The sequence below is a fragment of the Vidua macroura genome, chromosome 17, assembly GCF_024509145.1.
Source record: "Vidua macroura isolate BioBank_ID:100142 chromosome 17, ASM2450914v1, whole genome shotgun sequence".
NCBI lineage: Eukaryota > Metazoa > Chordata > Aves > Passeriformes > Viduidae > Vidua > Vidua macroura.
Window position 1 is genome coordinate 9,393,420 of NC_071587.1, and position 25,967 is coordinate 9,419,386.

At 47.6% G+C, this 25,967-nt stretch overlaps 1 protein-coding gene across 3 annotated transcripts in view; it reads left to right on the plus strand.

Annotated features, from left to right (window-relative positions):
* Positions 1–25,967, plus strand: part of NKAIN4 (sodium/potassium transporting ATPase interacting 4) — a 50,560-nt gene that overhangs the window by 14,613 nt on the left and 9,980 nt on the right. For all 3 annotated transcript variants that reach the window (XR_008439778.1, XM_053993305.1, XM_053993304.1), the window contains exons 2-4: positions 9,720–9,857; positions 10,363–10,443; positions 18,634–18,831. Coding sequence is in view for 2 of the 3 variants with exons in the window: in XM_053993305.1 (XP_053849280.1) it covers positions 9,720–9,857; positions 10,363–10,443; positions 18,634–18,831 (417 nt within the window). In the remaining variant the exon portion in view is untranslated. The remainder of the gene's footprint in view (positions 1–9,719; positions 9,858–10,362; positions 10,444–18,633; positions 18,832–25,967) is intronic.

The window sequence follows — 25,967 nt, forward strand, 5'->3', positions numbered from 1 at the left end:
TCCAAAAAGCCACAATGGCAGCGAAGATGCCATTAGTGCTGAGGCAGAATTATTGATGTGGAATGTTACAGAACCTTTTTGCAAGTTTTCAGCAATCCTCTGTGTAAAACGAGGTTGTTATTCCTAATTTCACTGCATAGATAGGAAGACAGAGAGTCCCCAGCTGTGCTGGAGGGCTTTGGTGGAAGGAGCAGGAGCTGCTGCCCGTGGCATTACAGGGGGCAAAAAGCATCATATGGAGCTGCTGGTAGGTGGAAAGGGAAAGCTGCAAAATAAGGGCAATTGCATTCCTTTGGCTTCATGTTGTCTCTTCCCAACACTCCCAAACTGACAGCTAGGTGCTAAGAGCACTTCTCTGTGTCATGGTGAGGTGAGAAAGCCTTGCTCTATGAAAAAAGGGTCCATTTGTACAGTAATTGCCATGGAAGTCTCTGGGTGACTGTGCTGTGTCCCCTCCTGCTTCAGGCTGATTAGGATGAGCTTTCCTTCGAGGAGCAAAGCTGCAGCAAGACCGTGGCAGATCCCAATTTCCTAGATTATTAATAATAACAATATCATTTTCTCTCTCTCCCCTATTTCTCACCCACCCTGCGCTTCCCTTTTAATGAATTCTCCTCTCTTGCTGTAGACTCTGCAGTGACACCAGCCTGATTTGTAATGTAAATAGGCAGCCCAGTGTAAAGGCGACCTGCAAGAGCACCGCAGGGCTCTAATTATAATTTTCATTAAATTCCTTCTGTTTACGAATATCCAAGCAATCTGGCATTGCAGCAGAAGCAAGAGGAAATTAAAGCAAAGCTACCACTTAGCTCCAGTGTCAGGGAGCAGGGCCCAGCTGTCGAGCAGAAACTGAAGCAAGGCTCCTCTGGATGAAGTTTTGAAGAGTTATTTCAGCTTTGGCATCTTTCCTCTCCCGAGCTTTTACCCCAGTTGCAGGGTTTGCGTGTTTTTCCTTCAGAAGAGCTGGCTGGTGCAAGTGTTTTACACGTGATCCATTTGTGACCCAATTAAGGGGATCAGCTGCTGGAGCTCCCAGTGCCATGTGCAGGAAGGAGCTGGGGGAGCTGAGCTGGGGGCGGGAGCTGTGGGTGCAGGGAGGGGACAGAGCAGGGACCTTGGGCTCACAAGGCCCTGGAGGGCTCCTACAAAAGTCCAGCAGCACAGGGACCATTTGCCCCATGTGCTGGGAGCATCCTGAGGGCTGCTGTGACACAGACCTGTGCAGAGAGTGGGGCTTTGCTGGCTGTGCACCAAAAACTCTCACCCTCATCTTCTACTGGATGAGAAAAAGGGCTTCAGGTGGCTTTCTGCAGGTGTTTTGCCTTTTTGTCACTCAGACCACAGCTGACCCTTCCTGAAGAGGAGATGTTGCAGGTGCCAGCCATGAATTAGCCTGGCAGGAGACAGCAGTGAACATTTCTGTTCATAAAGCCAAAAGCAGGGGGTGGTCTCAGTGTCACCTGGCCACAGTGAGTCTTTAGTCTTAGGCTGTGTGTGGACAGGACAGAGGGAAAACTGAGCTTGGCTTTTTGAGCCTGAAGCAAGAGTTACTGCTCCCCTGGGGAAACTGCCAGTGGTGTATTTACAGCCACAATTCTGCTTTGGGGTAAACAGCAGTGAAATAAAATTGCAGTTTGCAGTAACTGCCTATAAAATAGCAAAGAGAGACAGAATTCTTTTCTAAACTGAGTCCAGCTGGTGTCTCATGGGCTTTATACACACTGAGAGTTTTGGTCAGACCCCTGAATAATTTAAAGTCTTTCTAGTACACTTGAGAGTTTGTGGGATCTCTGAGCTCTTCGCACTCTGCTGCTCCCTCACCCAGGAGACTCCAGAGGGCTGCATCAGGAGAAGACAGGCTGGGCAGTGCTGGCCCAAGCAGTGCTTCAGGGCAGCCTTGTGCCTCCTGTGGCAGCCCTGTCGATGGTTTCCCTTCTCTGTTAGCTAAGCAGATGATGGCTAGGATAGCAGGTCAAAAGGATATAGGTTATATTCCCTAAACACAACAAGCCCTTGGCTAATTTTCAAGTATTTTCACTTTTTTCCCTGCATCCCTCTCATGGGAACAAGCCCAAACTCAGCCTTCATGGCTGAGCAGAGGCAGGGATCACACAATATAAAGCCCTGTTGGTAGGGAATAAATCTCTCTATTAGAAAATTAAATTCCTGCTGATCTCCAGCACTGCTCTACCTCACAGCCTTTGGAGTGTTTAGATGGGTTCATAACTGGTAGCAGATCTCCAGAGGGAAATGGCTGCTGAGTTAATGGCACACATTTAATAGATATTATTTCATACAATGGGGAAATTTGTGCTCCTGGTGGGAGAAGTTTCCCCCAGAGCTGAAGCTGTCAGCCACGCCAAGATGCTGCTCAGGGAGCAGTTGGGATGTTTGCCCAGGATCATGAGGCAGGCTAAGATAGCTCAGCAAGTTCTTCAACAGGTGAGGGAAAGCCAGGAGTGTGGAGCCTGAGCCTGAGCATCTGGGTGATAAAAATATCAGGCACTTGTTGAAGAAACTCACTGGGTTTTATGTCAGTTGTAAATGCAGTCATATCCCCTTCACCCCAGTGCCTCCTCTCTCTGTCTCAAAGCTGAGCCATGAAACTGAGGGAGGAGAAAAACATTGGAGGGGCTTAGGGGAGAACGTTGTGGGCACAACAGATTAATTTAATTATGTTTGGGCAACTTAGGTTGGAGCATTGACGTAGGTTGCAAATAAAACAAGTTTGTCATTCCTGTCAGAGTGCTTTTCTGCCTGGATCACAAAGGCACCTGATTATTAATTTAGGCTGATTGCTGCTCCCAGCAATCAGCAATCACAGCAGTGTCAGAGCTGAGGTGCCCCCAGGAGACACAGGCAGGAGCACAGGGAACAGCAGCTCCCATGTCCAGTGCTGCCTGCACCCCTGGGCTTGGAGCCCCAAGGGGAGATGGGATCCATGAAACCAAGCAGGCCAGAGGCTGTGAGGGGTAGAGAGCACAAGCCTCATCAGACATGTGACTGACCCTGATTTGGGAGAAGTTGAGGCAATCCTGTGGTCCCTTGCTAGAAAAAGTACTGCCAGCTCCTGATGGTTTGCCAGTTCTGTGGCACAATCCAGCACTTGGAGCAAAAAGGCTTAAGAGGCTTGCTTGGATGTGTGCCTTAAATTGTTCCAGGGAAGGTTTAGAGTGGATATGAGGAACAATTTCTTCACCAAAAGGGTTGTCAAGCATTGGAACAGGCTGCCCAGGGCAGTGTTAGAGTCACTATTTGGGGGGAATTTAAAAGATGTTCAAATGTGGCACTTGGGGACACGCTTTAGTGGTGGGCTTGGCCGTCCTGAGGGAGCAGTTGGACTCAATGATTTTAGAGTCATTTCCAACCTAAATGATCCCATGATTCTGTGAATTGCTGGGCATGGCCTGTGTCTTCAGCTGAGCAGAGCTGGTGGTTCTAAGATGCACTTAGGAAACCTCAGTCCCCCTGAAGCCAGAGCCTCAGCTCCAGACACAAACAGCCCTCTGCACTGCTCAGTGCCAGTCTCATCCCTTATGTTTAGCAGGATTGTGCCTTCCCTGGAATGCTAAGCAGCATTTGGGCATGTGGGACTGAGTAATAACATATCTTTGCAGCTCAGATGTTTCTGGGAGGCTTTGGCAGCAGAAAGCTCAGGGCTCAAGGTCACAGCAGTGGCACTCCTGAGAGCATCACTGCTCACACACAGAATGATGCTGGGAGGGGAGGACTCAGAGCTCAGAGGTGCCAGGCCAGGGGGAATGAGGAGGTGAGGGCTCAGCCTCGGCATGGTTAACAGCAGGATGCTCCAGGCTTCAGCAGGGAAGTTGTGCTGAACACAGGGAGGGTTTTACACCTGCCCAGGCTCTGCACAGGATGGTTCTGGGCTGGGGGAAGTCCTGATCCTTGGATGTGGCACAAGGCAGCCTAAAAGTTGTGTTTGCTGGAGTGTGATGCCCAGGAGCAGCCAGGCCCTGCTGCAGGGAGTGACCTGGTGTGGGACCATGATGGGGACCTCCCCTGCTGCCCCATGGGGCCCTTTGGCAGGGCCAGCACAGTGACCAGTTTTCTTCTGAAATATAAATGACTTCAAGGTACCAGCCCTGCTGCTGGAGGCCTCTTTAATGTCTGTGTGAACAAAGAGGTTTCAGCAGCTTCTGGGGAGAAAACAGAGCAGAGGAGCAGAGAATGGGGCACATTGTATGCAGTGGCCAGAGTGACCAAAGATGCCTGAGAGACCAAGTGACAAACAGAGACCTCCTGTGCAATTAGTCTCTTGACCTCTGTGGTGGGAGAGGGATGCTGGGAAAGGAGCTGTGGATCACAAGGCCCCAAGGAAGGTTTCCTTGACAACACTTACTGAAGAAAAATGAGATTTCATGAATGCAGCGGGTGTGAGCACGTGAGAGGCTGACTTTGGGAGAGACAAGGACGTGGCACCTCGCAGAACGAGCCCCTCCATTTGGGGATGGGAAGTAATGGCTCACTGAGCTGCTTTTTCAGATAAACTTAATTAAAGAGTTATTGCAACCATTCGTATTTATTTAGAAATGCAGCCACTGTGGTAAAAGCAGACATTGTTTAATTGTTTTTCTACTCACAGAATCTTCTCCACCTTGAATAAGCACTGGCACAGAAGGGATTTTTTTTTTTTTTTTGCTCACTTATGATAGTCTCAGCACACAGCAGCTTGGGTTTAGGATTCTTTAGTTCTAGCATTGTCCCAGCATTTATAAAGTCAAAGGAATTATATAGAAATCTGTGTAGAATTAAATATTATATCATAATAATACCAATATATTAATAATGATAAACTGCAGACAGGTCTTTAGTATTGCCAAACTTAAGAACCAAAAAAAAAAAGATATTTGTGTTCAAAACCTAAATGGATATACTTTTCAAATTATATAATCTGAGACTTTTTAATTTCTTCCTGCTGTTTCAGGTAGCAGGATGTAAATTTCCATCATAGGGGTCGTAGCACTGAGACCTTGCCCTGAGCTGGAGCTATCACATCCCATGGCAAAATACCTCAGGAAACCAGTGCAGGTTTTTCCTCAAGAAAAGGCCTTTTCCAGTGAAAGCTGTGATGGTGTTTGCACAGCAGACAAAGAAAGAGCATCTTCTTAAAAAGCTAAAGCACTTGGCAGGAAATCAAACCCTGGATCAGGGCGCTGGGATCAGCCAGGAGCCAGAACAGCATCCCAGCAGTGCAGGGGGGACTCAGGGCTGCAGCTCAGGCTCTTGCTGGGTTCAGGCTGGAGAGAAAGGACAAACAGGGGTGAAGTGGCAAATTTAGTCCCAGTTGAAGCTGGAGGAGGAGCAAGAGAACTGTGAGACAGGAGTAGCAAAGGAGTTTTCAGGTTGTTTTCTTATAGGTCAAGTGGAAAATTGCCTGGATTTCTGGGTAAAACATTTCTGGGTAAAACATTTTTTCTTCTCTTTTTTGTTGTTTTATTGGTTTTTTTGGGGGCTTTTTTTTTTTTTTTTTTTTTTTTTTAGCAGCAGCAGCAGCAGTAGGATCAGCCTTTCCTATTTGTTCCCTTTATTGCTTGCTTGGATATTTATTTCTAACATTTCATTTTGAAGCTTAACTTGAGAAGGTTAAAAGCAGGTTTGCTTACAGAAACAGATACAACAGGATGTGTGACTGTACCTGTTGTGGGGTTTTCTGAGCACCTTTCCTGTGTCCGTATGAGTCAACATGTCTTGAGACTGATATTTTTTCTTTTGTGTCCCAATTGATTTCAGAAATGCAGTGAAAGACACAGATACAAACCAAATAAGATTAAAGGCTTTAAAAGCTTAATAAATTAAGAAGAGCAAATCTAGCTGATAACATGGCTTTGATAGTGGGCTATAAAGGACAGGGAATTAAGGAATTACAGGTACCTGACTGTTCAGCAGCATCCCTTCCTCCTCTGCACTGTGGGGGCACAGGGGAGCAGGTTGGACTCTCCAGCTTATCAGCAGGAGAGGAGCAACAGAAGACAAAGTTGAGGGGATAGAAAAGATTTGAGGGACTGGAATTTAAACAAGCACCCCCAGGCCATGCTGAACCAGCTCGGAGTGTCCTGCTGGCAGTGACACCTGCCAGTGACACTGTCCTGCCAGAGCCATTGGAAAAGCAACTGGAATGGTTTGAACCCCCAGTGAGAAACTGTCCCATGTTTTGAGATGTTTTCTAGGACTTTTTTGCTATTTTGCTGTGGGCACCCCTCCAGCTCAGGTACAGCCTCCCTCTCTGGAGAAGTTTTATGGTGTGATGCCCCTGGGCATGTCCAGAGCTCTCTGTGCTCCCTGTGTGTGGGCTATGGGATGGGCTCCATGAGCTGCAGAACATCCCTCTGCCTTTCATCTCTTCCCCAGCTGTATAAATGAATGATGGCCCAAGAGAGAGCTTTGGCTTGTGTTTTTTGCCTGGCTAACGATTGCTTCACGTGGTTATTTGCTACTCCAGTTTCACTCAGATCAGCAGAAATGGGGTTTATTTCAGGAGAGAAAATTCTACCACAACTCTTCTGATTTTAGTGCTGCAATAAATCATTTAATTTAAAGAAGGAAAGGTAAAAGTATACTATGGCTTAGAGAAGCAAAAAGAGCAGAAGAAATCCTGGTTTTAATAAGAACAGTCATAAAGAAGAAAAATTTGTCCTCCCTGATGGAAAGGTCCTGTCAGCTTTGAGTGGGTTGAAACCTGTGCCACAATCTGTGACATTTCTCTTTACAGCCAGTATCTCTGGAATATAATAGGCTTTCTCAATAGGACAGTGTGAATCATGGTAAGGACCACCACAGCGAGGATATTGCTGTGCACAAACCTGGCAGCACAAGAGGAAGATGGCATTTCCCTGCTCAGCAAGAGGCACCCAGAGAGGCTCAGTACGAGGGAACAGATAGATCAGGGCAAACCCTGACCCTGCCATCTCTGAGCAGGACTGGAGGGACCAGGGCTGAAGGACACTGTGACATTTTTCACATCCCAACCCCAAATCAAGGCCAGCTTAGCCCCAGCATCAGCCCTGTTTACCTGCAAATCTCAGCAGCATTTTGTGGCTAAGCTGTGCACACAGACCTGCAGTGTAACAAATGAAATGGGTGTTTATCAATTTGTTTTCAGCAAATATTTCCTTCATTATGGTAAGTTCCTGAGGGAGCGGGGGAAGCCAGGATAACTTCAGGCTGCATTTCCCATGACTGGATTGCATCACAGACTCACTCCCTGCCCCTCACTAACACAGTGTTGGTTTCATCAGTAGCATTTGCTTGTCACCAACGTGTTTTACAGACAATCATAATTTTTTTTTTTTAAATAGATGAGGAAACAGCTTGTGTGAGCTCACACATCCCACATCTCCTCTCCTTCCCTGAGCCAGCAGATGGGCACAGCCCATCTCTGGAGCAGCTGAGTCTTGCCTGCAGCTCCCAGATACACAAAACCAGTTTAATAATGCTGGGAAGGTGGCACAAGAAAGTAGATCAGGATGGAAAGAATCTGGAGACAAGAGAGGTGAGGGAGAAGGAAGTATGGTATGAAGATAATTTTTGGGGTTATGGGGGAAAATCCAGAGACTTCTCAAGGAGCTGTGCCCAAATCTGAAGCTGTGTAGATTGGCAGGTCCATCTCCAGGGTGGTCGTTTATCTGTCACTTCACAGCCCTGGTGCAAACAAACCAGGAAATAAAACAAGGCTGTGGCAGGACAAGCTTCCCCCTTTTTATACAGCCCTAATGATAAATACTTGTGGAGTAGAATGGAGAAGGAAACACTCCTCCAGACATGGCTTGCCCTGATTCTGGAGTGGGAGAGCTCATGGCAGAAGGCTGGGTAGGAGGAGTCTGGGCTCATCCTGATTTTCAGAGCCTGCAGGCAGGAGGGGAGGCTGGACCTCAGTGAACACCCCATTGTGTCCCCGGGCCGGGTGAGGCGCTCACACTCCTCCTGGAGCACACAAAGCCAATTAAATGCCTGATAGGATGAAGCAGTCACAGTCAAGGGGCCCTTTGCCAGCCAGTCAGGATCCCAAATGTCCCAATGTCGTTAAGGTACGTGCTTTAATCCCTCCTGAAGGATTAAGAGTTTAACCTATGGCTGGTGTGGCAAACCCCTGCTGTGCTGGGGGAGCAGCACTCACCCCACAGCCCCCTCTGTGGCCACAGCATCTTCCAGGTGCTTCAGAGGGATCAGAGGGTGTTGCTTCTCAGGGAAGATTATTTGGCAGAAGAGAGAGATTTGGTGACTGCCTCCATTCCTTCCCCACTCTCTGTGCTTCTTGGGAATAGCATCTCACAGAGGGAAAGCTGCCTACCCCCTCCCTGACTGATTGCCCTTAACCACAGATTTCTTTGAAATACAGATTTTTATTGAACTTTCAAAGCAGTGTTGGGAATTGCAATACCTTCCTAGCCCAAGCGAGGTGTGAAGGCAATTTCCCCACTGAACCAGGAAGAAGGAGGAATAATGGCCATTTAACAGATGTGGCTTCTCCCATCCTGGGGCTTGAGAGGAACCTGCAGCCACTCACATCCTTAAATGCTTTAAGCCATCACAGAAGCACTGCTGCTTAGATCCCAGCCAGGAAAAGGTGTCACATAGCTGATTACACACAGCAGACCAGGATTACTCATGGTTAATGCCTGATTAGGAGTTAAATTAATTTTGACTGTCGATAGTAAATTGTAATTATTTATTTAGCCAAAAATAAATATGAAATGTCATAATGCAATCCCAGTGGCCTACTGTGATAATTAAACATATTTCAAATCTTGTACTGACAGGGAAGACACAGGTCCATGGAGGGGCTTGCACTGTGCTATTAAAGACAAAAAAAAAAAAAGAGAAGATCTCTCCATGCAAGGCTGGGCACAGGAGAAAAACCCACATTAGCAGTTTTCCCCCCTACACTCACTATATTTCTCCTATAGATATATCATTTAAAGGCTGTGGGCATGCAAAGGCCAGCAGGCAATCGCATGTCCATTGTGCTCTTTCAGCTGCACAGAGGCTCAGGGCCAGGGGACCAGATGTTGTCTGATACACAGATGATGGCTACAGGTAAAAAACACATCTTTATGCAGCTTTGGTTTGAAAATCAGCCCCAGCACTCTAACAGGAATGGAGTTTTATGTCTAGAACACAGTACTAGCCTTGAACCATGTTATTAGTGCTGGAGAGGAACACAGCCTGTCCTGGAAAACTGATGTGTTGGCAGAATTTCCTTACTGGTGGCAGCATTTTCTGAGGGTCGAAGGTGGAGGAGAGAGTTTCTTCCTCTCCCTCACTTTGATGGATGTGTGCCGGAGAGCAGAGACACAGGAGGTGTCAGGAATGATGGAGTGACGCTGAAGGCTCTGACAAACGAGCTCTAGAAAGTTACACTGACATCCTTGTGAACGTATTTCACGTTCAACATTTAAGATGTTACCGTCCCTCTGCTCCCCTCTGTCCTCTGCCAGAGCCCCACAGTGCACACCACAGAGGAATGCCCCACACAGCCCTGCAGCTCAGCCATCAGAGGAGCTGGGATGGGAGCAGAGGGGAAGGGGGACGTGTAAACAAGCCTTGTGTCCTACTGACCTGGTTCAGGGGCAGCAAATTGCTTTGGGAACGGAGTCCCACCTTCCGCTGCCGCAGGGCTTTGCTCAGGGAGCGTGTGAAAACCTTGAGCACAAACACTGTGGGTGCAGGACTGTAACTCTCCTTGTCCTTCTCCCTCCCAGCTCGCTGCACTAGAGAGGCAAGTGTTCGACTTCCTGGGATACCAGTGGGCCCCGATCCTCGCCAACTTCCTGCACATCATCATCGTCATCCTGGGGCTCTTCGGCACCATCCAGTACAGACCTCGCTACATCGTGGTGGTGAGTGACACCTTGGGCTCCCAGCACCCAGAGCCTGTCCCAGCCGTGCTCTGGGGGATGTGGCACCAGATGAGGGGCAGAGCAAAGCCCCTGGGAGATCAGGCACGAGCTCTGCTCGCTGCTCTAGCCAGAGTGCCTGGCTGTGCTCAGGAATCTGCTTGTGCCAAACTGGGAAGGTTTCACATTGTTCTTACTGTGCTAAGGGAGCCCTGAGCAAACGCTGCCCAGCAGAGAGGGAGGGTGAGGGGCTGGACAAATGCAGCACAGAAACTCTTGCATCCCTCCAGACTTCTACCCCTGTGTGGCTTTTCAGGCAAGGGAGCATCTGAATATGCAAAACAAACAGAGGAAGAGAAAAAGGATTTCAGTGCTGACTCAGGGCATTCCACTGCCCCCAGCTAGAGCATGCATACATCAATATAAATATATATATATATACACACACTAATCCCAGTGACTTCCTAATGCTTATTGCTTCTCTCTCCCCAACCCCATTCCTTCCCAGTATGCCATCTGGACTGCAGTCTGGGTCACCTGGAACATCTTCATCATCTGCTTTTACTTAGAAGTGGGAGGGCTCTCAAAGGTGAGTGCCCAGGCTTTGCAGCAAAGGGCGTGGAGCTGAGTGGGGAGGGGAGGGCTGGGGGCTGCCTGGGAGCAGGTCCTGCCCTCCTGCCTGTGGAGGGGGCTGCTTATCAAGGATGGGGAGTACTGCTGGGAAACTGAGGAGCCACTATTGGGTTTTGGAGCTCTTGGTTGGTTGGTGCAGGTGGTGGCTGGAATAAACCCTGCCCTCACAGCAGCTGGAGTGCATTTGCTTTCCAGAGGTGAGAGCAGGCCTGGCAGCAGAGCCATCCTGAGGGGAGAGGGGGTTTGAGGGCCAGTTCCCAGCAGTGATGCAGAGGAGGGCTAGGAGATCACCAGATTGCAGCTGATCCTCTTGGGATCTGAGCCCACCTTGGCAAGAAGGTGTGTGATGGAGGGGAGGGCCCTCGTGCAGCACTGAGGGTGGCCTTTCTGCCAGCCTGTCCCAGGGAAGGGCTGCAGCAGGGGCTGCCTGGGTTGACCTGACCCAAGGACTTTGCTGGAACTCTACACCTGACCCTCTCTTGATATTTTTGTGCCTCCCAGTCCTGCTGAAGACTTGCTTTGCCTGTGGTTGTTGCCACACCAGGCAAAATATTTCCTGTTGTACCTTTGGAGAGAGACTCCTCTGTCTGCTGAGCAGAGAACATCCCTCCCCAGAGGGATCTGGCTCATCTCCTTGGGATGTGGCTTCCCTGCCTTGTTTCTTCCTTTTTAAGTACAGTGGTAGTTTCTCATGGCTGCTGGCCAGGCTGTTGTGAGTTAATATGCAAAGCTCTTTGAAGACTAGATTAGCTGAGTATTGCTGTCTGCCTAATGAGGGGTGAGTCAGAAATAATAAAAATGGGAGGCAGGCCCTAAATTAAGCCTGGGCTGTAAGCAATGAATTCTGAGTGTTGCTGTAGCACAGCAGACTCAGACTGTGGGATGCAGGTTCATTTCAGAGCACTCCACATCTGGCCCAAATTCCAGGTCATGGATTGGAGTTGCAGTCATAATTGGAATTGCCCTGTGGTTTTATCAGGCCTACAGCAAGTCAAGAGTGGCAGCCTAAATCCTTTGCAGATAAGAAAATGTGACTTCCTAATGTCTCAATTCATCTTCATTTCCCCTCTCAATTAACTCCATAAACTTTGAGGGAGTTCTTGCCCAAAACAGTGATTATTCATAGTCTGAAATCTCAGCCTGAGATGATCTCAATGTTGGCTGTGTCCAGCTGAAAAAAGAATTTTATGTAACTGTTTAAATGCTCCCTTCTGCAGAGAAAATGTTGGCTTGATAAACTGCTCTGGGAGCTTCTCAGAGCCAGTGTTTGCTTCCAGCCAGCTGGATACTCGTGTTTGCTAATCCCAACCTGCACTGCAACACGTCAGGTTGCTGTTCTGCAATTCAAACAGCTCCACAAACTCCTTCTTTTGTGCCACTGAGGAGCTTCACCTGGTAACCTTGCTCTGTGCTGGGGCTCATTTTAGCCAAGCCAGCACACAGAGAGGCTTTATTTAGCCTGCAGGGTGACACTTGTGACTGGGGACATGTTTTATAGAGTTGGGCTGCAGTGTAAGTTGTTACTGACTCAGTGGACTTTCCTCTCAGGCTGCAGTGAGAAATCAGTTCATTTAATGGCAAACAGCAAAACCAAGAGAGAATTTGTGCTTGCTTGGCTGTAAAGTAGTTGACAGCCTTGCCTCTGTTCTTAATGAGCTATTCTCACTTTAAAAAGCTGTTTTGTAAGGAAAACTAATGATGCTGCTTTCCATCCTCCTCCACTTTCACTGAAGTAATTTGGGTCTTTGTAGTGGCAAAACAAATCTTCACTTCCAGGAGACACCAAAAGATCCACCTGAAGCAGGAGCCGAGGTTTCTGTAGGACACTTCACAGGCTGGGCTCTCCTGCTGCATCTCTGGAAACCTGATCCAAAGGCAGCTGTTGTTTTATTGATGTCAGCCGTGGGATCAGACCCCAGAAGGACATCTGGGCTTGGCTGTACAAGTGCTGGGCAAGGCAGGGCAGTGTCAGCCAGGAGTGGATGGCAGCAGGGCTGCAGGTACCTCTGTGTGCCCCAGGGCCCTCGGGAGGAGGCTGCCCTCCAGTCCTGACCAGAAGTCAAAGTCAAAGCTCATCATGAGCCTGGCAATTTGCAGGGAAGCTGCAAATATTGGACGAAGAGCTTTGGTGGAAGGAGGCTGATGGAGCTGGTCTGATAAACACGAACTCATTAACTACTACACTGAGCATGAGCACACTGGGGAGTGCTTGGACAGGGTTGTGCAAGTCCCTTAAGGGACTCTTCAGAGCTCTGGAGGTCCTTAGGGTGCTGTTTCCTGTGTGATTGCTGGTGAGCCTGGGGGAGTGGGAGAGTGGCATTCCTGCCAGCCCTGCACTGACCCTGCTGTGCTCTGACAAGGGCAGCCTGCCAGGGCAGACTCTGTCAGCAGCTTATTTACAGTGAGAGAATGCAGAAAGGGCAGGGAACTGGAGAGAATGGAGTTTGTTAACTTGGTGCCTGGTAACGACAGCCCAGTGCAGCTGAGACAGGTGATAACTCAGGTGGGGTGAGAAAGGACAGAAAGGATTCCAGTGTTTCCAATGTAACAGATTTAAGAAAATCCCAGGGAATTGAGATTATGAGGAAACAGTTATGTGCACTCATTGCAAACAATTCTTTGTGCTCTGCTGCCCAGGTCTGATTTCACAGTGGTGAAGGGATGCAGGATGGGAGCAGGAAAGTGCTGTTCACAAGAACAGGGATGTTGTTCTTGTGCTCCCTGCGCTTTGGGTGCCTGGCTGATCTAGTGAACAGAATCCAGGGACCCCACAGCCCCATGTCAGCCCATGAGTGATTTGGCAAAGGGGTTGAGACAATCTCTCAGTTATGAACTTCAGGTCAGTAGAATAGGGCTGGTAGGTGCAGTTTGGCTGTTGGCTTTCCCTTACCAAGGAATTGTTCTCTGCTGCATCTTCCCTCCACTTCTCACCCTCTCTTTCATCCTGTCTTTCACATTTCTTGAAGTGCTCCTTTATCCTCCAGGTTATTCCAGCATAGAATTGCTGAGGATGCTGTTCTGGTCAGCCCTGCTCAGGGGAGTTATAACTAATTACTAACCAGCTACCAATCACTAGTTGTGCTGAATTTTTTATTGGAAAGGAAAATTCTACTGATCACTGAATCTATTCCCTACTTCTTGGAAGAGCTAAACTGACTTGATTTCTGTCTTTCTATCCTGCCAGGGTTTTTATCTTGGAATCTTTTCTTAGCAGGAGTAAGAGTGTGAAATATGGCCCAGCAGAACTTCCTTGGGTGACCAGACACAGGTGGATCAGCACAAGTGTCTGAGGAAGCACTTCCCTTGCTGCTGGAAGGGCCTCCCCAAGCACACAGCCCATGCCAGCTTTCCTGGAAGTGCTCTGCCAGTGAGCAGGCGAGTGCTGGAGCAGCCTGGATTTGCAGGGCTGCTTCTCAGCACTGGCAGGAGGTGGTGATGTGCTCTGAGCAGCTTCTGGCAGCCTTGCCTTGCTGACTTGCTCTGCTCGTGCTCCTGAGCACACTTGCAGCTCCAAGTGCTGTGCCACTGCTCCGTGGTGGGGCTCACAGCCCAATTTCCAGGTTGCTGTTCCTCCTCCTGTCCCATCTCCCTCTTTTTCCCGTGTCCATCTGGCCATTTGGGTGGGTGAATTGCTGGGAGCTAGCTCTGCAGTTTCCAGGCTGTGTTTGCAATAATGTGTTAAGCTTCTCGCTGTCTACTCGAGCGTGAAACGCATCCCTCCTGCAACCCCTCAGTCTGAGTTAATTATTAAAATCCTGCTGTTAAGACATATGAGCATATGTCTGTCCAGCTGCCATGCTGACTGACTCTTCATCATGTACTAGAGAAATATTCAGAGAGGTTTGAGGAACTGGTCTCCTGTATTTCAATGTATTCCTTTGTCTTTTCCCTCTGGAATTATCCTTCTTGAATGGTGATTTCTAATTTTTGTTTTTATCCTTCCTTTATATTCTCTCTTGTCTATGCACTGCTTTGATCTGAATCCAGAGCTGTGGTGGTCTAAATCTCCTCTTGAAATGGAAGCAGCCCTTGTGAGTCAAACAGGGTTATTTGTATTTCAGAGAATCTGGGTGGCATCTTAGGATGACTTTGTACCTGGGTAAAATACCAGGAGGATGGATAAATTCCTGTGTATATAAAACTGTCCCTCAACTTCTTATAAATTTAGAACTTGGAAGCCTGGGATTTTGGCTTTTAAATGCTGTGGCATTGTCAACAAGCCCACTGAGAGACATTGGGAGTGTTTTTCTGTGTCTCAAGGTGATGCAGGACTGAAAGATGAACATTATATTTCCTATTTTAATAAGAAATGTTTCCATCTAAAAAGATTCAAAATTATTCTGCTGTCAAGCTCTGGTGGCTCCCAAATGAGGTTCAGTTTGTTCCAGAGCTGTCCTAGTGTGGTTTTGCCTGATAATTAAGGAAATTTGGGGGAGGCAATTCAGAAGGCTGTTAACAACAAGAAATAAAACCACCTCTGATCGTGTCCCTTAGAAAATCATTTCAGAAGAGCTTTCAGGGTGCTATTTTAGCAAAGGAATGCAGCTGGCTCTGTGGGTGTTGGAGGTAGCTGTGAGTTTCCCGTGGGCCATGCTGGGGAAAACAGGCTCTGGGAAATGTAGGTGCTGCAGGTTCAGTGCTCTTGTCTTCCCTCTCACCCCGGTGCAAACGAGTGGCAGCCAGGTGCTGCAGCAGCTCAGAGTGAGATGGGATTTTTTTGGCTGGCCTTCAAGGTGCTCCGGGAAGGAGCTTGGGTCGCTCCTGGCTCGTGTTTCCCCCTAGGCTGGGGGTTAAAGAGGCAGTGATAGCCCTGGCAAGGGACGAGGAGGGGCCAGGCACACACAGATCCCTCTCCCTGCAGCAGGGCTGGCTCACTGCTGGGGCTGATTAACATCTCCCAGCCCACATTCCACTTCTGGGAGCATTTCAGTGTGTTTAGATTTCAAATGCATCGCAGAAAGCTTTTGGGAAACAGCTGCTCCCTAAATCTTCCTAAAACTGGCTCTTTTCTCCTGATTTTTGTGTGCTGTTCTATTCATGGTCTCGCTTCTCTCCAACTGCATTCTCACAAACGAAGCTGGCAAACCACAGGAGACATCCTGGAGTTGTTTTCGTGGTCTCCCAGCAAGCTCTGAGCAATGGGAGGTCAATTAAGGGATTTTCTTGAGTGCTCTTTTTATTGTGCCCCATCACACAGGTATCCCCCGAGGGCACCCAGCCAGGGACACGGGCAAAGGAACAGCTCTGCTTTGCATGTTGAGACCCTCTCGTGCTGCCCTTGCTCCAGACAGGTGCTGGTTCAGGAAGGTGGCTGTGAGCTCAGAGACATTCCCTGATCCCAGTGTGCAATCAGTATTCACTTTACATCTGTGAAATGGATGGCTCATGAGTCTGAGGCATTGTGGTGCTTTTAGAATCCAAATGTGTTCAGTTTTGCCAATCTGCACTGATGCAGAACTTTTTAATTTTTTTTTTTTTTTTTGCTCAGAGCTGGAGTGTGATTGTAGACAAAAAGCAGTGAGAGCTGGTTAGGACCTCCTGTTCCTCCACCTGCCCACCTCCAGCCACACCTGTTCTGCTTTTTCAGGCTGAATTTACAAGTTCAGCAGCAAAGTTAAGCCAAAGCCAAATCTCTGAAGGCTGACAAAAGGGAGATTCTAGAAGGAAAGCAGCCTGTTTCTTACTCTGCCAAGCACACACTGATGCCTCTGTAAGGAGCAGAGAGGACACTGAGGGCTCTGTCTGCATCAGTGAGGCAGAAGGTTTGGGAAGGCACCATCTGTGAGCGGGGAGAGGGAAGCCCTGGGGACTGAGGTTGAGAGAAGATCCTGTGGTGCCCTGGGGAACAGCTTTGGTTCAGTGCTAATGGGGGGAGCCCCGGGCAAAGAAACAAGAATTCACTTTGGGGGTTTCTTGGTTGTTCTGGAGGTTTCTTTCTGTTTGTTTGGGGGAGTTTGTTTTTTGAGAAAGATGTTTGCTTCTTTCCCCAGCCAAAGCAGCGAGTGCCTTCTGAGAGGGAGGAGAGCCCAGCCTGGAGGCCTGGCTTAGGCTGGGGAAAATCCATCCTCCTCCTAACACACAAACCTGGGGGAAGAACAACAAGCTTTGCAGAAAAGCTGTGATTTGGTGACTTCCTGAGCTATGTCTGGGCCACTGAAGGGTGAAGCCCAGGCAAGGACAGAACTCCCAAGTGTCCATGGAGTTTTCCCCATTGTCTTTGCTGCCCCGGTGCCACGCTCCATCTCTGTGCCCTCCTCCATCTCCTGCACAGCACATGCCATCTGCTGTGGTGATTATGTCAGGAGCTTGGCAGCTGTCTTCTCGCCTAATTGTCCACATTTCTCAGCACGTGCTTCCTGCAGCAGATTGGAATAAGGGCTCTGCAGGCTGCTTTGGGGTGTCTGTGCTGGACAGAGGGTCCCCACACAAGGTGCAGAGCAGGGCAGCTGGGGACTGTTCACTGGCTCTCTGGCTGCCATTCAGGTTCCTGCCCCCCTGACTCGAGTTTGGCCTTGGACATGCTTTTCAGTGTCTGTTTTCTATCTGCAGGACTGCCTGGCTTGGCTCCTGTGTTGGCTGTGCAGACAGGCCCTCTCTGGAGGGTAATTTGGAGCAGGGGCTTGGATAACCTGCTCTGAATCTGTTTTTCCTTTTGACTCTATGGGGAGCTGACACAAAGGAGCTGCCATGGGAGGTTTTCCATGCTGGGAAATGTGCATACCCCAAGCTCTGACTGATGCTGTTCTGGGAGCCATGGATTTCCTCCTGGGACTGTGTGGGACCCTGGCACGAGCAGTGTGAAATAGTTTATGGGTAGGTGCTAAAACCTTTAGTAATGGGTGGGTGACGTGTGGATATCCAGCATCCATCCCTCTCTGTAGAGATACAGGTTCTCTGCCTTTAAATTTTTTAATCTATTCTTCAGAATAAAACTTCCAACCCCTTGCCTTGTTTTATGGTCAAAAGGAATTGTTGATTCTGTATCAAAGTGACCTGAGAGTTCTTCAGGGGCAGCCAGCACTTGGCACTCGTCCATGAAGGGTTGCAGCTGTTCAGCCAGTCCTGAGTTTGTCTTTTACCTTTGCCATGTCCTGCAAGCTCAAAATCCCAAAGCTCTTCTGAGTAGTCCTATAATTACTGAGGTTTTCTCAAGTGTGAGGAAAGTGTGGTCATTTTTAAATAAGTACCTGGCTGCACACCAAAGCCCTGCGCTCCCTGTGTGGCATTTCACTCTGTAACCCCCTCAAGTGGTTTAAAGTATTTACCTAGGAAAGACAAGGGAGCAAAGCAAAAACCCTTTGGAGGTAAAGTTGATAAGAAATTGCAGGGGAGGAGTTTAGAAGAAGCTGCAGTCAGCACTGTGAGGTCAGCTGGGCTGGGTAGGCTGACCTGGGGCTGACAGGAGATGCAGAAGCACCAGATGTGAAGAGTGTGGAAGGAAATCAGGTAAAAATGGCACAGGATCTTGTCAGGAACTAGGAACAGAGGAAGATCTGTTGGGTTTGGAAACTCACTTTGGGGTTGTGAAGTTCATATTTTCCAGGTACTTGTGTTGATTCCCATGCTGGGAAGAGCCTGGCAGGACACTTAGTGCTGCCTTGTTTACCTTTTTCCTCAGGAGTTACAGGGTTCATCTCCCAACCCCAAAACTTGAGTTCTTTTCTGGATGAAGAAACCACCAGCAAAATGTTCTTGGGTCTGCAGCCAGCATCCGAATTGTGCTGCTAGAGGACGGTGAAATAGATTTGTTGCAGGGCTGCCTCAGGAGTGGTTCTCACCACAGCAGCCTGCCTGGGACATATGTTTACATTAGATAACAGGAGGAAATTCTCACTGATGAGGCCCTGGCACAGGTTGCCCAGAGAAGCTGTAGCTGCTCCACGCCTGGAAGTGTTCAAGGCCAGGCTGGACAGGGCTTGGAGCAACCTGGGATAGTGGAAGGTTCTTTAAGGTCCCTTCCAAACCAAACCATTCCATGATTCTATGAAGGGATATCAAGCCAACGTGCTTTGATCTGTGCTAGCATTTTTGGGGAGTGGGGATCTCTGAAACTAAGTTTTCCATTGATTTAATGGAAAACTCCATCTGGCGGCATGTCTGGCACTCTCAGAGTAAACAGAGCTCTCTTTGCAACTCTTCTCTTTAGGACAGCGAGCTCCTGACATTCAACATCTCCCGGCACCAATCCTGGTGGAGTGAAAATGGCCCTGGCTGTGTAAGGAAGGAGGCTTCAATGTCTGGCATCAAGGGGCTGGATAACCACTCCTACATCTCTGTCATCGGCTGCGCCCTGGAGTACCGCTACATCGAGGTCATGCACAGCTCCTTCCAGATCCTCATCGCGGTGAGTGCCTCATGAGGGGAGCACTTCCTCAGGAGATGCTGGTTTGGTTTTGTTCTTTTCCAAACACAGAGGTTGGCCTGTATTTTCCAACACTTTTTGTATTGCCTGATTGCAAAAGCCTCTGTAAATGTGTTCTGTTGGATTGTTCTCCTGTTCTCTCTTATGAAAATAGTTGGAAATGGGTATCAGCAGCCTGATGCCTGAAGTAATGCATCTGTGCAACCATAGAGCAACAAAGGGTTCTGAATCCCTGTTGGGGTGTGGGAATTCATGTTTTGACAAGGACAGAGACCCTTCTGGTGCAGGGTGAAAAGAAAAGGTTTTGACAGGACAAGAGGAAATGGCATCATATTGCACTGGGGAGGTGTAGTTTGGATACTGGAGACAATTTCAGAACAGAAAGAGCTGTAAAGTACTGGAACAGACTGCTCAGGGAAGTGGTGGAGCCACCATACCTGGAAGTGTTAAAAAAAAAATGTGTGGGTATAGCACTTGAGGACATAATTTAGTGATGAATGTGGTGGTGATGCTGGGTTGATGATCGACTTGAAGCCTTAAAAGGCTTCCTCCAACCTTAATTCCATGTTTCTATGAAGGATTGCTCTTACTCCCCGTGGCTCAGTGATGGGTGGTGGAGCACAAACCTACACATTCATTGTGAACAATCTCCAGAAAATGAAATCAACTTTTAGGAGGCAGTAAGCAGCATGTTTTCCTTCTGCTGATACCCAAGATATAGTCACCAAATGTTTTCATCCACTCTTTCCTCATCACAGTCTTCCTCGGGCTTTTTAAAGTACTTTGCAAAAATGCAGCGTCCTTAAGGTTCACTGTTTGTTGTTTCTCACTTTTCTGTGAAATTAACTGAAACAAAATATCCATTGTGCCACTCACTTTGGTGCTGTTCTTGCGTTTTGTAGACCACATGTCTAATCTGCTTTGAGTTGTTACTTTGGGGTTAATGGCTTTAGTTACAAACACGAACTGGGAAACCATTCACATTTTGGCTTTCAGTTTTGGCTTAAAAAAGAAAGGCAACTTGCCCTGTTTAAATGCTGAAGGATAACAGAGATTTTTCACGTTTCTGGAGTGCCAAGTACTTCTCTGCACGTTTTTGGTGCAGCTTTCTACTGTCCTGATCCTGCATTTTCTGTTAGCCAGGCTGGTCTGTGTGACCCAGTGAACTTCAGGGAGGGAGGAAGGCTCAGGCCCCTTTCTTGCCATGTCACAGAGAAGAGGCAGAGGCAGAAACTCTTGTTTCCTGACTTGGATGAGCTCCCTGGCACGTGTGCTGGCTGTTAATATTCCCTCAGTTCTCCTTCGGGCCAAATGATCTGCATGAATCTGTCTGAGAGCTGCTGCCATGCCCCTGTGTGAGAAAGGCAAACCTGTGTGTCCAGGAAATCACAGCCTGGTGTCTTTTAGAGGGCTTTTAGGTGGAACAGGATTGGTGCTGTACCTGAGTTTGGTGAAACAAGGGCAGACTTTGCAGTCATAACACCCCCTTTTAAAGCACAGAGGTTTCTCACTCTTAGCATCCTTCCTGAACTCCTGAGCTGGCACAGCCCCTGTGCCCTGGGCCAGAGGTTGAGCCAACAAATGGTCCTGAGTTTGTTTGGAGTAGATCTTCGTTTTTTGGCAGCTTACTGACTTAGGCACGTGGCCCTGGGCTAAGTGATCACTCTGATATATAGAACTCTGTCTCTGGCAGTGGCTTTTCCTTTGCTTCTTCCCAAAGGCACATGACAACATTCTCTGTGCATCTGCAAAACATCACTAAGGGCCAGATGGGGAGGCAGGAGGGAAATATAAGACAAAATAGGATTTAGGGAAATACTTTCTGTCTCTCTCTTTCTCCCTGAGATTTAAGGTGCAATAAATTTTTGAGTCCTAAACCCTGGAAATGGGGTTAAAATACTCGTAGGCAAGTAACCCATATGGGCTGAGCTATGCAGTGAACTAAATTTCTACTTGTCCTGTAATAAAAGGAGAGTATTGAAGCCCCAGGTCTGTAACTGCTGCTGGTTCTGAAATGCTCGTGTAATTTTGTCATGTAGTGGAAGGAATGGAGCTTTTTCCCTCTTCTTTGAGGTCAGGCAAAAAGCAAGTCTTTCTCCCTCAGACCTTGCCTGAAAGCAGTCAGCCAATTCTCTCCCTTTTTACTCTCTGAGGGTCAAACCCTTTGATCCCTGCCAGTATCTTTTTCTGTTCCCTTTATCTCACTTTGAGGCAGGTTTTATTACGGGCAGCTGTCCCCAGAGTGCTGGCAGGTACAGTGCTGCAGACAGGCAGGGACACAGATCAATAGCACAAAAACACAACCAGCAACGTGACGGCTCAGGGGATGCAGCAAGAGACATGACCTCGTTCCCTCCTTGTCTGAGACCAGAATAGTAAGTTCCCTGTTAGGAAGGGCAAGGGACAGGCAAAATTTTGCTTTCAGTAGTTTGGTTTTGCTTTGTCTAATGTTTTTCAGAAGTTGTGGGGTGGGGGGTGTGTTCTGCTTGGTTTGGTTTTCACCCCAGATACAGCACTGTGAAATCCACACTCTTTGAATAGGCAGTGCCCAACTGTGAGCACTTGATTTTTATTTTTTTTTTTCTGGAAGTTCCAATTCCTTGAGACTACTGAGGGACTGTACTGCAGTGCTGTGTACCTGGGGCAAGGCTCCCTGAATTCAGTCTTGCATGCCAAAGGAGAGGGAAAGCAAACCTGGACCCATCTGGTGAGCAGAGTGTTGGCTGTCAGCTTGACTCCTGCTGATTATATCATCCTGCTCCTGGGCATACATTTGAGGATACATAAGGTCTCAGTCTGCTTTTGCTCAGAGCTTGTCTGTACTCCTTGAAGGCAAAAGCAATTCCTTTAATCTGGAATGCAATCAAACCTGGGCATATTAGTCACCACACATGATACAAGTTGCAGTATGAAAATCTTTCTCAATACTTTAGCACAAAACACATTGGAGGTAAAAGGAGGTAAAAGTTCATTGGGGCAACATCTAAAAGTCTGTCCTGGTATAGAAATGAACTGTAAAGATAATCCTACCAACTCAGGTAGGAAATGCAGCAGCAACTTTGTCAAGATAAGAATCTGCTTTGCTTTTCCTTAGCAAGGATTCATCTTGCACGTCCCCAGCTCGCCAGCCAGCAGGGAGAGGAGTGATTGCCAGTTCCGAAATACCTGGCATAGCTCTGGGCTCTCCATATGGTACTTCTGGGAGTGGGGAGGCTTGGGCTTTTCCTGAGGCTCCACTGAATGGGGTAGAAATTGGAAATGTCTTCCCAGGCGCCAGAACTCGCTGCCTGCCTGTCTGTTGTTTTCACTCAGACTGACAGGTTGGAAGGTTCCCAGGGAGGCAGCAAGGCAAGCCTTGACAGCAGATGTTATGTGAGAACCAGTGTGCAAGAGATGCCTTGCTCTTGGCAGAAGGTGGATTTTCAGTGGTTGTAATTGCATCCAAAGAGTAAAGAAGGTCAAGGAATTAAAGGATTTTGATTGCCTTTCTTTGGCTATCTGGTCACAATAGCTCTTTCACAAGCTGGATTTTTGCTTTCTCATAGCAGACTTCCCTTCATTTCCCTCTCCTGCACTGATGTCAGTGTGCACCTTTCATTAGCTCTGATTAGAAGTGAAACCTAGAATGCATCTGACTGAAAGAAGAGTCTTTGCACCTATTCTCTGTGGTGGAAAAAGCAGTGGCAAGTTTGTCTATTGAGAGAAGTTTCACTAGGACAGAAGTAGACTAAAGCCAAAATCTTATACAATAACAGTAACACCTCCTAAAATTTGCCTTCCCATCCTTTGTGCATTTTGCACACTTGCAGCCAGCTGGTCCCTTTCTCCAGGTTTTTCTCTAACTTACTCTTTCTGGCTCCAGTGCCTTCATTCAATGCTGCTGTTTGATGAACAGTTTTCAACTCTCTATTAAAAAGTTCACTTCAGAGGACTGAGGGGCAGGGGGATGCTCAGACATATGTTTCCCCCATTCCCTTGGGGCACACTTGTCTCTTCCTGTCTTTCCCACCCTGTTTGCCTGCAGAGTGCTTGGGGCACCCCAGCTCCATCCTCTCTGGTGGGGCAGCGTGTGCGTTCCCAGGCTGACAGAACACACCTGCCCTCAACATGTGTTCCTAATAAAAAGCTTAATCAGATCCTTCTGCAGCTTGGAGTAGCTGGTACTGCACATGCAGAACAAGCAGAGAAACAGCAGCAGAGGCTAAAGCCCTAGAACATTCTTTGGGGAATTAGAGCAGTGGCTTAGTGTCGTTTTACATCGCTGACGTTTTCCCTCCTCTTCCACCTCCCCGCTGTAATTTGCAAAGATCCAGGAATTATTGGTATTTCCCCGGGATACAGAGCTTAAACTCCTCCTTTGTATGGAAATCAGCAGCCAGGATGGCACTTGGGTGAAATTGTTCCAAATTGTTGGCTTCTGTGAAACTTCCTGTTGTGTGTTAATTGCTGATAAACTGGGTGATGTTTGGGGGTTTGACACAGCTTTATCAAAGATGCAGTCAGAAGAGAATTTCAGGTGTTTCTTGGAGACTGCCCATTCCACACTCCAGCAGACTCTTCCAGGGAAAGACTGGACAGTAGGAGCACATTTCTCCTCCTTAGCTGTATTTAATTCATAATTTATTCTGAAGGTGAGACACAGGGATTCTCGTGAGTTCAGTTAATCCTTGAGATTATTTAATTTGGGGTTATTTAATTACAGATGAGTCCTTTAGAGTATTTAATTACAGTTTAGGTCAGCACATAAAAAACTGGAATTCATATTTATATTGTACATCTCTTCCCCCTTTGCCATTGAGACTTACCTGTTCTGGCCAGATCACAAGACAAAGCTTCTTTGAATAAAAAGTTCCACTAAATAAACAAATTTTTTTATTGCTGAAATGCATCTAAAGAAGGAATGGATTATAGAGTCAATAAAAAGTAAATTTTAAACACTAAGCAGAAGATTTTGAAACAAAGCCAGGAGATGGAAGGAATCTAAAAGAAAACCCTCCACTCCAATGAAGCTGGGATTAGAGATTTAGGGAAGTTCACTTAATTCACTAGCTTTTGATTGGTTGGTTTGTTTTTCTGAATGCAAAAAAAGTCACCTTAGTCATAAAGTGAAAAATGTATGGGGTGAGCAGAATGATGGTTGAGGGTTATGGAGCATTAATTTCTGTGCAGAACAAACTTCCCAAGTCAATCCCATTGCTTGGTGCTTCTGAACCGTGAAAAATGTCCAGAGCTTTATCAGGTTTGCTGTGACAGTACAGCTGATAATCGCTCCTGACTCTGCTCATAAACTGGGCAGGTAAATCATTTTCATTGGTAATTCTATCCGGAATCTCCTGACACAGGTACCACATATGATTTGTGTCAGCATGCTATAGGGTATAATAACAGCGAGTGGATTTAGGGCTGGCACTTTGCATGGCTGTTAACCCAAAGCTCCTACTCTGAGAGGTGATGGGAAATCTGGGGAGGGAGAAAACGGTCCTGGAGTTCCCTTGGAATCAGGGTGTGTATTCAGGGTGTATCAGTTCCTCGAGGTTGGGATTGAAGGTACTTGAGATGGTATTTCATGTTCAGACTCAGGTGTTTATTATTTCTTATCTATGTTACAGTCGCACTACCCTGAGTTCAGCAGCTTTTTCATTAGCAAGGCATAAAATGGCAAACTAACTCTTGTTACAAGGTCTTTTAAAACTAAACTATACAATTAAGAAATGACACCTAGATTATTTTCCCTTTTAACCCAATAACTGATCCCTCGAAGCCTGCAATGTGGACCTTTCTGTCCAATCACAAAACATCCCCAAACCCATGAAGAAGAAGGAAGAAGAAGGTAAAGAAGAACAACCTACCTCCACCCTAAAACCTCCACCTTGCTTCATATTTATTTCTCTATTATAAAATCCCAAACTCTAAGTTTTCCACCCTGTGATATTACACACTTCTAACCAACTACACACCCATAATCCCAGTGCTATTAATCAATTTTAAAAGCCTGTTCCATGACCTCAGGTCAAATGCAGTGTTCTCTTGTGGGTTTAAAAGTTTAAAATTCTCAGCATCCAGGATTCCAACAAGGTTGCATTTTTCCTGCCTGGATATTTGTGTGAGTGTAAATTGTGTTATTTTACCTGATGTAAGAGGCTGGATCTCGCAACTCTAAAAATGCTAGAGCAAGTACAGAGGATGTGTATGAGCACACTCCGACTTTGTCACTTGGGTTCCAATGCCTTTATGCTGGAGATCAGGGTGTGCAGAAGGCTGGTTGCACCTCTCCTGGAGTGCTGGGACGTGCAGGACGCACTCTTGTTTTCCCAAGAGCATTGGGTCACGTCCCGCAGCCCGGGAGGAGCGGGTGGTTCCCGGCTCCGGGAGCGGCCTCGGGGCTTCAGCACCACGGCCAGAGCCCGGGCCGGGCCGGGAGCCCTGCGATCCTTCGGCTTGGGAAAGCTGCCCAAGACCATCGAGCTCCCCCAGCACTGCCAAGCCCACCACTAAACCTGTCCCCAAGTGCCACATCTACTTGTCTTTTAAATGCTTCCAGGGATGGTGACTCCACCACTGCCCTGGGCAGCCTGTGCCAGGGCTGGATAACCCTTTTAATTATGAAATATTCCCCAATATCCACTCTAAACCTCCCCTGGCACAACTTGAGGCCTATTGTTGGCCTATATTTCCTACTGTCTGCTTGTTTCTTGAGAGAAGGAAGTCCTTACCTGGCTACAACCTCCTTCCAGGGAGTCACAGGGAGCTTTAAGGTCCTTCCTCAGCCTCCTTTTCTCCTGAGCCCTCTCAGCCATTCCTCATCAAACTTGTGCTCCAGAGCCCTCCCCAGCTTTGTTGCCCTGACCTACCCAAAAACTGCCACAAACTTCAGGAAAAAAAAAAAAAAAAACAAAACCACAATTTCCAGGTTTTATGGTTCTACAGTACAAGCCATAGGAGAGAGGAAAAATCTCTGATACTCTGTTTGGTTTTGATTTGTCTGCCATAAACAGTGATAGTTCTGTTCTGAGACAATTCTAAAAGGCAGCAGGTACAATTAGATTGGCCGTGCATGTGGCCAGAGGATTTATGTTTCCCTGTAGCTCACAGGAGCTTATCCTGAAGCAGCCTTGGTT